Below are 13,420 nucleotides of genomic sequence, written 5' to 3' on the forward strand. Positions count from 1 at the left end.
ATGCTCAGTAGTGGGATTGCTGGGTCATATGGTAGTTCTATTTTTAGTTTTTTAAGGAACCTCCATACTGTTCTCCATAGTGGCTGTATCAGTTTACATTCCCACCAACAGTGCAAGAGGGTTCTTCCCTTTTCCCCACACCCTCTCCAGCATTTATTGTTTGTAGATTTTTTCATGATGGCCATTCTGACCGGTCTGAGATGATATCTCATTGTAGTTTTGATTTGCATTTCTCTAATGATTAATGATGTTGAGCATTCTTTCATGTGTTTCTTGGCAATCTGTATACCTTCTTTGGAGAAATGTCTGTTTAGGTCTTCTGCCCATTTTTGGATTGGGTTGTTTGTTTTTTTGATATTGAGCTCATGAGCTGCTAGTAAATTTTGGAGATTAATCCTTTGTAAGTTGCTTCATTTGCAAATATTTTCTCCCATTCTGAGGGTTGTCTTTTTGTCTTGTTTATGGTTTCCTTTGCTGTGCTAAAGCTTTTAAGATTCATTAGGTCCCATTTGTTTATTTTTGTTTTTATTTCCATTACTCTAGGAGGTAGATCAAAAAAGATCTTGCTGTGATTTATGTCATAGAGTGTTCTGCCTATGTGTTCCTCTAAGAGTTTTATAGTGTCTGGTCTTACATTTAGGTCTCTAATCCATTTTGAGTTTATTTTTGTGTATGGTGTTAGGGACTATTCTAATTTCATTCTTTTACATGTAGCTGTCCAGTTTTCCCAGCACCACTTATTGAAGAGGCTGTCTTTTCTCCATTGTATATTCTTGTCTCCTTTATCAAAAATAAGGTGACCATATGTGCATGGGTTTATCTCTGGGCTTTCTATCCTGTTTCATTGATCTATATTTCTGTTTTTGTGCCAGTACCATACTGTCTTGATTACTGTAGCTTTTTAGTAGAGTCTGAAGTCCGGGAGCCTGATTCCTTCAGCTGTTTTTCTTTCTCAAGATTGCTTTGGCTATTCAGGGTCTTTTGTGTTTCCATGCAAATTGTGAAATTTTTTGTTCTAGTTCTGTGAAAAATGTCATTGGTAATTTGATAGGGATTGCACTGAATCTGTAGATTGCTTTGGGTAGTAGAGTCATTTTTACAATGTTGATTCTTCCAATCCAAGAACATGGTATATCTCTCCATCTATTTGTATCATCTTTAATTTCTTTCATCAGTGTCTTATAGTTTTCTACATACAGGTCTTTTGTCTCCCTAGGTAAGTTTATTCCTAGGTATTTTATTCTTTTTGTTGCAGTGGTAAATGGGAGTGTTTCCTTAATTTCTCTTTCAGATTTTTCATCATTAGTATATAGGAATGCAAGATTTCTGTGCATTAATTTTGTATCCTGCAACTGTACCAGATTCATTGATTAGCTCTAGTAGTTTTATGGTAGCATCTTTAGGATTCTCTATGTATAGTATCATGTCATCTGCAAACAGTGACAGTTTTACTTCTTCTTTTCCAATTTGTATTCCTTTTATTTATTTTTCTTCTCTGATTGCCGTGTCTAGGACTTCCAAAACTATGTTGAATAATAGTGGTGAGAGTGGACATCCTTCTCTTGTTCCTGATCTTAGAGGAAATGCTTTCAGTTTTTCACTGTTGAGAATGGTGTTTGCTGTGGGTTTCTCGTATATGGCCTTTATTATGTTGAGATAGTTTCCCTCTATGCCCACTTTCTGGAGACTTTTTATCATAAATGGGTGTTGAATTTTGTCAGAAACGTTTTTCTGCATCTACTGAGTGATCATATGGTTTTTCTTCTTCAGTTTGTTAATATGGTGTATCACATTGATTGATTTGCATATATTGAAGAATCCTTTCATCCCTGGGATAAATCCCACTTGATCATGGTGTATGATCTTTTTAATGTGTTGTTGGATTCTGTTTGCTAGTATTTTGTTAAGGATTTTTGAATCTATATTCATCAGTGATATTGGTCTGTAATTTTCTTTTTTTGTAGTATCTTTGTCTGGTTTTGGTATCAGAGTGATGGTGGCCTCATAGAATGAGCTTGGGAGTGTTCCTTCATCTGCAATTGTTGGAAGAGTTTGAGAAGGATGGGTGTTAGCTCTTCTCTAAATGTTCGATAGACTTCACCTGTGAAGCCATCTGCTCCTGGACTTTTGTTTGTTGGAAGATTTTTAATCACAGTTTCAATTTCATTACTTCAATTTAATTACATAGAGTTGCTTGTAGTAGTCTCTTAGGATGCTTTGTATTTCTGCGGTGTCTGTTGTAACTTCTCCTTTTTCATTTCTAATGTTATTGATTTGAGTCCTCTCCCACTTTTTAGTGATGAGTCTGGCTAATGGTTTATCAATTTTGTTTATCTTCTCAAAGAACCAGCTTTTAGTTTTATTGATCTTTGCTATTGTTTTCTTTGTTTCTATTTCATTTATTTCTGCTTTGAACTTTATGATTTCTTTCCTTCTGCTAACTTTGAGTTTTGTTTGTTCTTCTTTCTCTAGTTTATTTAGGTGTAAGGTTAGATTGTTTATTTGAGATTTTTCTTGTTTCTTGAGGTGGGCTTGTATAGCTATAGACTTAGAACTGCTTTTGCTGCATCCCATAGGTTTTGGATCATTGTGTTTTCATTATCATTTATCTCTAGGTGTTTTTTGATTTCCCCTTTGATTTCTTCAGTGATCTCTTGGTTATTTAGTAATATATTGCTTAGCCTCCATGTGTTTGTGTTTTTTACGTTTTTTTCCCTGTAATTCATTTCTAGTCTCATAGCGTTGTGGTCAGAAAAGATTCTTGATATGATTTCAATTTTCTTAAATTTACTGAGGCTTGATTCGTGACCCAAGATGTGATCTGTCCTGGAGAATGTTCTGTGCGCACTTGAGAAGAAAGTGTAGTCTGCTGTTTTTAGATGCAATGTCCTATAAGTATCAATTAAATCTATCTGGTATATTTTGTCATTTAAAGCTTGTGTTTCCTTATTTATTTTCATTTTGGATGAGCTGTCCATTGGTGTAAGTGAGGTGTTAAAGTCCCCCACTATTATTGTGTTACTGTCGATTTCCTCTTTTATAGCTGTTAGCAGTTGCCTTATGTATTGAGGTACTTCTCTGTTGGGTGCATATATATTTATAATTGTTATATCTTCTTCTTGGATTGATCTCTTGATCATTATGTAGTGTCCTTCCTTGTCTCTTGTGACATTCTTTATTTTAAAGTCTATTTTATGTGTTATGAGTATAGCTACTTCAGGGGATAGAATACCTTTTTCCATCCCCTCACTTTCATTCTGTATGTGTCCCTAAGTCTGAAGTGTGTCTCTTATAGACAGCATATATATGGGTCTTGTTTTTGTATCCATTCAGCAAGCCTGTGTCTTTTGGTTGGAGCATTTAATCCATTTACGTTTAAGGTAATTATTGATATGTATGTTCCTATTACCATTTTCTTAATTGTTTTTGGTTTGCTTTTGTAGGTCTTTTTCTTCTCCCACTTAGAGAAATTCCTTTAGCATTTGTTGTAGAGCTGGTTTGGTGGTGCTGAATCATCTTAGCTTTTGCTTGTCTGTAAAGCTTTTGATTTCTCCATCGAATCTGAATGTGATCCTTGCCGGGTAGAGTAATCTTGGTTGTAGGTTCTTCCCTTTCATCACTTTAAATATATCATGCCACTTCCTTCTGGCTTGTGGAGTTTCTGCTGAGAAATCAGCTGTTAACCTTATGGGAGTTCCCTTTTATGTTATTTGTCGTTTTTCCCTTGCTGCTTTCAATAATTTTTCTTTGTCTTTAATTTTTGCCAATTTCATTACTATGTGTCTCAGTGTGTTTCTCCTTGGATTTATGCTGTATGGGACTCACTGCTCTTCCTGGACTTGGGTGGCTATTTCCTTTCCCATGTTAGGGAAGTTTTCAACTATAATCTCTTCAAATATTTTCTCGGGTCCTTTCTCTCTCTCTTCTCCTTCTGGCACCCCTATAATGTGAATGTTGTTGCGTTTAATGTTGTCCCAGAGGTCTCTTAGGCTGTCTTCATTTCTTTTCATTCTTTTTTCTTTATTCTGTTGTGCAGCAGTGAATTCCACCATTCTGTCTTCCAGGTCACTTATCCATTTTTCTGCCTCAGTTATTCTGCTGTTGATTCCTTCTAGTGTAGTTTTCATTTCAGTTATTGTATTCATCTCTGTTTGTTTGTTCTTTAATTTGTCTAGGTGTTTGTTAAACATTTCTTGCATCTTCTCGATCTTTGCCTCCATTCTTTTTCCGAGGTCCTGGATCATGTTCACTATCATTATTCTGAATTCTTTTTCTGGAAGGTTGCCTATCTCCACTTCATTTAGTTGTTTTTCTGGGGTTTTATCTTGTTCCTTCATCTGGTACATAGCCCTCTGCCTTTTCATCTTGTCTGTCTTTCTGTGAATGTGGGTTTTGTTCCACAGGCTGCAGGATTGTCATTCTTCTTGCTTCTGCTGCCTGCCCTCCAGGTTTTGTTTTTAAACCATGCTTTAGGAAAATGTGACCAACACTTATATAAAATAAAATTATGTGTAATATTTAAAAAGTAGAACTTTGGCTAAAATATTAATAATTTTTATCTTAATCTTTAATGATTGGCTCTCTAGAGAAAAAAAGATTTTCTTTTTCTCTTTTAGGTCAAAGAGCCTCCTGAAATCAATTTAGTTCTGTACCCTCAGGGCTTGACTGGTGAAGAAGTATATGTGAAAGTGGATTTGAGAGTGAAATGCCCACCCACCTATCCAGATGTGTGAGTACATTTAGAAATAGCTTTGATGTGATTTCAGTTCTCTGTTTTGAAAACATAAGAACAGTTTGAACTTAATGGTGTTTTCTCCTTCTGCCCCTATTCCATTTAAAATTTTATTTCCTATCAGTTGCATTTCATCAAAACTACATCAGCAATAGACATTGTCATGAAACCTGTCTCCTGTTAAGTTAGCTTATAGTTAGTAGTCTCTATGGATGGTAATATTTGCTCCCTGACTAATGTTTGTTTCCTCTGATATGTTAACTTTTGTTTGTTTAACTCTTCATAAACAAGTAAGAGGAACAATCTAGAAGAAAAAGATAAAGGTGCAGTGACTATAAAAGCCTTGTGGACTTAGTTTTAAAGTATGATAGGCATTAGGACTTAGAGTAGCCTTCCAGGCCAATGGGACCTTTACTTCCTAGAGTAAAGGACTATTTAGAGTTGCCCTGTTTCTGTGGGGGGACTGCTAACGAGTTTTCGCTGGGCACGCCCACAGCCTGCAGGACGTGTAACATCACTGGCCTCTACCCACTAATGCCAAGAGAGTTCCCCAGTCAGTGAGACAGCCGGAAACCTCATGTATTTCTAAACTCCCACTGAAGGTGATACTCCCTCTGGCTGAGATTCACTTGTAAAAGAAAAACATTAGCTATCAGGACTTGAGTATTCTTTTTTCAAAGTACCATGCATATTCCATGTAACCTTTCCCCAGACATTCCATGTGGAAAAGCAGATTGGCCTGGATGATGTTTTGTGGTTTGAGCTTGTTGTGTAGGAAGCCAGTGAAGGAATGTGACAAATAAAAGGAAGTCCTGCCTTACACAGTGGGTGGTAAATGTATGGGACTTGTTATCTTAAGAGGTGATAGAGAATGTGAAAATACAGATAGGTCAAGTTGAGTTCCTCAAAGTTAGTAACCCACTTTTTGCCCAACCTCTATGCCTAGAGTAGATATAGTAGGTATTCAGAAAGTTAATTTATGCATTAATTGAAGGGTGATGAATTTTATCAAAGAAAAATAAGACAGTGCCTCTCTAGGTTTTAGTTTTCCTGACACTGTATAGGTGGTGTCTTTTCTGACACCAACAGGGTGTCCAGACAATTCAATTCAATTCTGACACTAAAACTGATAGCTGGGTTAGGGGCTCAGTCCCACAACAAGACTTCAGATGCCAGTTGCAAGTCCCAGTACTTCTGATCAACTGGCTATAAATTTGCAGGTTCCCATAATGCCCATGGTCGATAATTTGCTAGAACAGCTCACAGAACTCAGGAAGGCACTTCACTTACTATTACCGGTTTATTATATAGGATACAACTCAGGACCAGCCAGATGGAAGAGATGCTTAGGCAAGGAATGCGGGGAGGGGCGCAGAGCTTCTTTGCCCTCTTGACATTGACTGATGTCCTCTGGGGGGTGCACAGTCACCCCTGGTTGAGAACCACTACTTTAGAGAACTCGTCAGGTAAATCTTGATGTGTCTACTTGGTAAAAATATTATTTAAGAAACAGCATGCAAATGCTTAACAAAAAGTTAAAAAGTAAACATGATAATATCAGCTACATAAAATTATGAATTATGTAGCAAAGGCATAAAGAGAACACTGGAAATTTTAAAGCAAGTTTAATTAGTGTTGCAGTTGAATTTTTCACCATTTTGTTAATATTGCTATATAATGACTGCTTGATTTTTTTTTAAAAAAAAATTATGTAAGTCTTGACTTGGGGAAACATTCCTATCTTTTGAGATGATACGGGGCAGGAAAACTTTCCTTTTCTGCAGAATAGTCCTTGATGCCACTGTGAGAGAGAGAGTCCTGGATTGGCTGGACCACACATAGACTCAGTAGTCTCTCTCCGATTTCCATCTATCCAACTAGATTGATGATTGTAGCAATCTATCATACTGAAGCATTGAGAGAGTCCATAGGTAAGTGAAGAGTAAAGGCTTCGCCAAGGTAAAACGCCATGCATTACTCAGAAATGCTTGGTGGGAAGTGATGAATCATCTTCTCTTCAAATGAAGCCTACTTAATCTCAGAGTTGTTATTAGATGTGTATTGGTTGGAAATAAAAGAACCCCAAGGGCTGGTTGTACTTTCCTTGGGTAGAAAGTGTTAACTCTTAGTTGCGCTCTATAGGGATGGAGAGGAGAGTGTGGTAGGCATCCTTGGAAGAGCAGAGTTTGCAGAGTGTGCATGACTAGATTTATGTATGAGTAAGTGAGCTCATTTACAGCAGAATGAGTGCCTGGGACACAGCATGTTGTGGGAATACTAGATAGATCACTGTGGCTCCATCTCGCCTAGTATTCTTGTCCTGCTTTATGCTGGAGTGCACTGATGAGCACAGAGCGTCTGGACTCTGGCAGGTGAGCTGTCTGAGTAAACTGACATTGAGGGGCAAGCCAGGATGGAGCGTTACCATACAAGGGAGCTCATAGTGAAGTTACTAGGCTAGAATCACACACAGAGCTGGAGCGATTTTTTTAAAAGGCAGTAGACAGTAATTGATGCTAAAAATTTAAATCAGGTTGTAAAGCTGAAATCACACAGAGGAGTTGGGGCGACCCCTGATCGAGCCCCAATCATGTATGTCGGGTCCTCTGGGGGATCAGGGCACCCGACTGCCCACACTGACGACTAGCCAGCCCACTGCTGCCCCCACAGGCTGCAGGTGCCTCCATGCTGAGTACTGTGTCAACAGAGTTGCTGGGGTAAAATTAAAATGCTTTTGAGATGAAAAGAAATGTTGCTGGGGGTACAGAGAGATTCACATATGAGGCCCTTATGAAATCCCCAGGCCCCGAGCTTGGAACTTAGCAAATATTAATGCAAATAATCTGTACTTTCTAGAGTAACTCCTTTTTGTTTTTTTCTTTTCCAGAGTCCCTGAAATAGCATTAATGAATGCCAAAGGTCTGTCAAATGAAACTGTTAATTTGTTAAAGTCCCGCCTAGAAGAACTGGCCAAAAAACATTGTGGCGAGGTATGATTTGTTAAACTGGAATTATGAGCGGATGGTAAAAATCTCGTCATGTTCAACAGTGTTTGCCTTCTGGCCTTTTCTTTGGGTTAAAGCCTTTCCCGTTGCACCTCAAATCTAAATTTCACTAGGATGTTTTGGGTTTTATTGGTACCTACAAAGGGGAACATTGCTGTTTGTATTTTTTTAATTAATGGTATTTATGAATTACAAATTGTGGAGTATATATAGATAGTACTGTTGCTTAAGAATTCTTCTGGAAGCACTTTATATGAACCTGGGCACTCTTTTTGCACAGTTTGGACCTGACATCATGACCTCATCTTGACTTCAACCTTTATGCTGGAAAATGTTTGCAGACAAGTGATATCTCACCAAACTTTGCCACCTCTCCAATTTTCATATCAGAAGGACCGTTTTCCTCCTCAACAATTAACAATACACTCTCCTCCATCAATGTCCCTTTTATACCTGAGCATTTACACCTAGTTCAGTACTGATTCTTTTTTAATTCTGTGACATCACAGTCTACATGAGCTCCCCCTTGGGTGGCAGAACTCTCTCTGGAGGGCTACGCTAGGTGACTTCTTAGGGCAGAGTATTACTGTGTGTATTAACTCTGTGTATACTGTGTGTATAATTACAGAGAGTATTATTATCTCTTAAATATAATCTATTTCCTCACTTTTGTATAAGATCACTCAGTGTTTTTGCCTAGGTAGCTCATGCTTAACTATCCCATTCTATAAAAATTGAGAAGAGCTAAGTAAGGGCTAACCCTAGGCCTCCATGTCTATGCTGGGCCTCTAGGAAAGTGCCTGGACAGTTTTTTACTTGCATTCTATAACACATAGAGTCACAGCCATCTAAGTTGCGTTTCCAAGAACTTCAGTGATTGTTGTAGTATAGAAAGTGACTGTATGATAGCCAGGTCATGGAAGCAACCTAAATGCCCATCGACAGACAAATGGATAAAGAAGATGTGGTACATATATACAATGGAATATTACTCAGCCATAAAAAGGAACAAAATTGGGTCATTTGTAGAGACGTGGATGGATCTAGAGACTGTCATACAGGGTGAAGTAAGTCAGAAAGAGAAAAACAAATATTGTATATTAATGCATATATGTGGAACCTAGAAAAATGGTACAGATGAACCAGTTTGCAGGGCAGAAATGGAGACACAGATATAGAAAACAAATGTATGGACACCAAGTGGGGAAAGTGGCAGGGGGTGGGGGTGGTGTGATGAATTGGGAGATTGGGATTGACATGTATACACTAATATGTATAAAATGGATAGCTAATAAGAACCTGCTGTATAAAAAAATAAATAAAATTCTAAAATTAAAAAAAAAGTGATTGTATGAAAAACTGACACCATTTCCTCTAAGATCAGGAACAAGACAAGGTTGTCCATTCTCACCATTATTATTCAACATAGTTTTGGAGGTTTTAGCCACAGCAGTCAGAGAAGAAAAAGAAATAAAAGGGATCCAAATCAGAAAAGAAGTAAAGCTGTTGCTGTTTGCAGATGACATGATACTATACATAGAGAATCCTGAAGATGCTACCAGAAAACTACTAGAGCTAATCAATGAATTTGGTAGAGTAGCAGGATACAAAATTAATGCACAGAAATCTCTTGCATTCCTATATACTAATGATGAAAAATCTGAAAGAGAAGTTAAGGAAACACTCCCATTTACCACTGCAACAAAAAGAATAAAATACCTAGGAATAAACCTACCTAAGGAGACAAAAGACCTGTATGCAGAAAACTATAAGGCACTGATGAAAGAAATTAAAGATGATACAAATAGATGGAGAGATATACCATGTTCTTGGATTGGAAGAATCAACATTGTGAAAATGACTCTGCTATCCAAAGCAATCTACAGATTCAGTGCAATCCCTATCAAATTACCAATGACATTTTTCACAGAACTAGAACAAAAAATTTCACAATTTGTATGGAAACAAAAGACCCTGAATAGCCAAAGCAATCTTGAGAAAGAAAAACAGCTGGAGGAATCAGGCTCCCGGACTTCAGACTCTACTACAAAGCTACAGTAATCAAGACAGTATGGTACTGGCACAAAAACAGAAATATAGACCAATGAAACAGGATAGAAAGCCCAGAGATAAACCCATGCACATATGGTCACCTTATTTTTGATAAAGGAGACAAGAATATACAATGGAGAAAAGACAGCCTCTTCAATAAGTGGTGCTGGGAAAACTGGACAGCTACATGTAAAAGAATGAAATTAGAACACTCCCTAACACCATATACAAAAATAAACTCAGAATGGATTAAAGACCTAAATGTAAGGCCAGATACTATAAAACTCTTAGAGGAACACATAGGCAGAACACTATGACATAAATCACAGCAAGCACCTTTTTGACCCACCTCCTAGAGAAATGGAAATAAAAACAAAAGTAAACAAACGAGACCTAATGAAACTTAAAAGCTTTTGCACAGCAAAAGAAAACTTAAACAAGACGAAAAGACAACCCTCAGAATAGGAGAAAATATTTGCAAATGAAGCCACTGACAAAGGACTAATCTCCAAAACAGACAAGCAGCACATGCAGCTCAATATCAAAAAAACAAACAACCCAACCCCAAAATGGGCAGAAGACCTGAGTAGACATTTCTCCAAAGAAGATATACAGACTGACAACAAACAAATGGAAGGATGCTCAACATGACTTATCATTAGAGAAATGCAAATCAATACCACAATGAGGTATCACCTCACACCAGTCAGAATGGCCATCATCAAAAAATGCTGGGAAAAAAAAAAAAATGCTGGAGAGGGTGTGGAGAAAAGGGAACCCTCTTGCACTGTTGTTGGCAGTGTAAATTGATACAGCCACTATGGAGAACAGTATGGAGGTTCCTTAAAAAACTAAAAATAGAACTACCATACGACCCAGCAATCCCCTGCGCATATACCCTGAGAAAACCATAATTCATAGAGTCATGTACCACAATGTTCATTGCAGCTCTATTTACAATAGCCAGGACATGGAAGCCACCTAAGTGTCCATCAACAGGTGAATGGATAAAGAAGATGTGGCATATATATACAATGGAATATTACTGAGCCATAAAAAGAAACGAAATTGAAATATTTGTAGTGAGGTGGATGGACCTAGAGTCTGCATATAGAGTGAAGTAAGTCAGAAAGAGAAAAACAAACACCGTATGCAAACACATATATATGGAATCTAAAAACAAAAAACAGGTTCTGAACAGCCTAGGGGCCGGACAGGAATAAAGACACAGATGTAGAGAATGGACTTGAGGACACGGGGAGGGGGAAGGGTAATCTGGGACAAAGTGAGAGAGTGGCATGGACATATATACACTACCAAATGTAAAATAGATAGCTAGTGGGAAGCAGCCGCATAGCACAGGGAGATCAGCTCGATGCTTTGTGACCACCTAGAGGGGTGGGATAGGGAGGGTGGGAGGGAGACCCAAGAGGGAGGAGATATGGGGATTTATGTATATGTATAACTGATTCACTTTGTTATAAAGCAGAAACTAACACACCACTGTAAAGCAATTATACTCCCAATAAAGGTGTTAAAAAAAAGAAAGAAAGAAAGTGATTGTAGCACAGTCTGGACAAAAAAATAGGCCTTGGGAATTATTCCAAAGTTCTTTCTAGTTTAAGTCATTTCTAGTGTAGTCTAATGTCTAGCTGAAAAATAATATGGAGTTATATTGAAAATTCAGCTACAGAATCCTCTGGTTTCTTGGATTCATGATTTGTGATTTTTTTGAAAAATTTTTTGCTGTATTTTATTTTATTTTTACAATGCAGTGTTATTAAGTATAATCACTATGCTGTACATTAGATCCCCAGAACTTATTTATCTTATAACTGGAAGTTTGCACTCTTTGACCAACATATCTCCCCTTTTCTCCCACCCCCTCGCCCCTGGCCCCTGGTAACCACCATTCTAGTCTCTGTTTCTTTTTTGTTTAAGTTATTATATTTTATTCTGTTTATATTAGTTTAATACTTTTTAAATTTAACAAATGAATTAATGTATGTCAATGCTGTCTTACAGGTAGAAAAACCAAAATATCAAACCACCAAATTATATCTCAAGAGTACATGTTTTCTTGGAACTTGAGCCAAAATTGAAAGTTAGGGGTCCCTAACACTCTAGTTACTACCTCTGGCTCCTAGGCCGTGGAGACAACAAATACCACAAAGCTGTTCTACTTTGAAAAACGAATAATTATGTGTAAATACTTTACTTTGTTTATAAGTTCAAGTAAGGAAGTGTTCAGTATTCAGTTCTGTCCGAATTCAGTTATCTATTACCGTCTAACAAATTTTCCTAAAATGTAGCAGCTTAAAACAACAGCACTTTTAGTCTTTGTTTCTGTGAGTCCAGCTTTTTTATATTCCACCTGTAAGTGGTATCGTGCAGTATTTGTCTTTGTCTGACTTGTTTCACTTAACATAATGCCTCAAGGTCCATCTGTGTCTTGCAAACAGGAGGATGTCCTTTTTCATGGCTCAACAATATTCTGGTGTGTGTGTGTATCACATCTTCTTTATTCACTTATTCGTTGACACTTAGGTTGTTTCCCTAGCTTGGCAATCGTGAATAATGCTGCAGTAACATGGGAGTACAGATATCTCTTCAAGATCCTTTGTTTTCATTTCCTTTAAATATATACTCAGAAGTGGGATTGCTGGATCATATGGTATTTCTATTTTTAAGTTTTTGAGGAACCTACATACTGTTTTCCGTAGTGGCTGCACCAATTTACATTCTCACCAAGAGTGTACCTGGGATCCCTTTTCTCCACATCCTCGCCAACACTTGTTATTTGCTGTCTTTTTGATGATAGCCATTTTAACAGGTGTGAGGTGATGACACATTGTGGTTTTGATTAGCATTTCCCTGATGATTAGTGATGTCGAGTATCTTTTCATATGCCTATTGGCCATTTGTATGTCTTTTTTGGAAAAATGTCTGTTGTGTTCCTCTGCCTATTTTTTAATTGGATTGTTTGCGAGTTTGGGGGGGGTTTATTGTTTTGTTCTTTTTGTTTCTTTTTGGCTGCGCTGCGCCTTTGTTGCTGCACGCGGGCTTTCTCTAGTCGTGGTGAGTGGGGGCTACTCTTTGCGGTGCTCGGGCTTCTCACTGTGGTGGCTTCTTTTGTTGCGGGGTGTGGGCTCTAGGCACGCGGGCTTTAGTAGTTGTGGCTCACGGGCTCTAGAGCGCAGGCTCAGTAGTTGTGGCATGCGGGCTTAGTAGTTGTGGCTTGCGGACTCTAGAGTGCAGGCTCAGTAGTTGTGGCGCACGGGCTTAGTTGCTCCATGGCATGTGGAATGTGGGATCTTCCCAGACCAGGGATCGAACTCATGTCCCCTGCACTGGCAGGCGGACTCTTAACCACTGCACCACCAGGGAAGTCCCAGATTGTTTGGTTTCTTTTTTTTGCTACTGAGTTGTATGAATTCTTTATGTATTTAAATATTGACTCCTTATCAGTTATATGATTTGCAAATATCTTCTCCCATTCTGTAGGTTACCTTTTCATTTGTTGATGGTTTCCTTTGCTGTGCAGAAACTTTTTAATTTGATGTAGTCCCACTTGTTTATTTCTGCTTTTGTTGTCCCCCCACCCCCCTGCCTTTTTTGGCTTTATTACAAA

At 38.0% G+C, this 13,420-nt stretch overlaps 1 protein-coding gene across 5 annotated transcripts in view; it reads left to right on the plus strand.

The window, feature by feature from the left end:
• Nucleotides 1-13,420, plus strand: part of EIF2AK4 (eukaryotic translation initiation factor 2 alpha kinase 4) — a 115,048-nt gene that overhangs the window by 7,632 nt on the left and 93,996 nt on the right. For 3 of the 5 annotated variants that reach the window (XM_019935275.3, XM_073800730.1, XM_019935274.3), the window contains exons 2-3: nt 4,617-4,729; nt 7,620-7,722. In XM_019935275.3, coding sequence (XP_019790834.1) covers nt 4,617-4,729; nt 7,620-7,722 — 216 coding nt within the window. Of the gene's footprint in view, nt 1-4,616; nt 4,730-6,043; nt 6,199-6,244; nt 6,664-7,619; nt 7,723-13,420 lie in introns of those variants that run through there. The other 2 variants (XM_019935276.3, XM_033851439.2) reach the window with 2 other exon arrangements.

The sequence above is a fragment of the Tursiops truncatus genome, chromosome 2, assembly GCF_011762595.2.
Source record: "Tursiops truncatus isolate mTurTru1 chromosome 2, mTurTru1.mat.Y, whole genome shotgun sequence".
Classification (NCBI taxonomy): Eukaryota; Metazoa; Chordata; class Mammalia; order Artiodactyla; family Delphinidae; genus Tursiops; species Tursiops truncatus.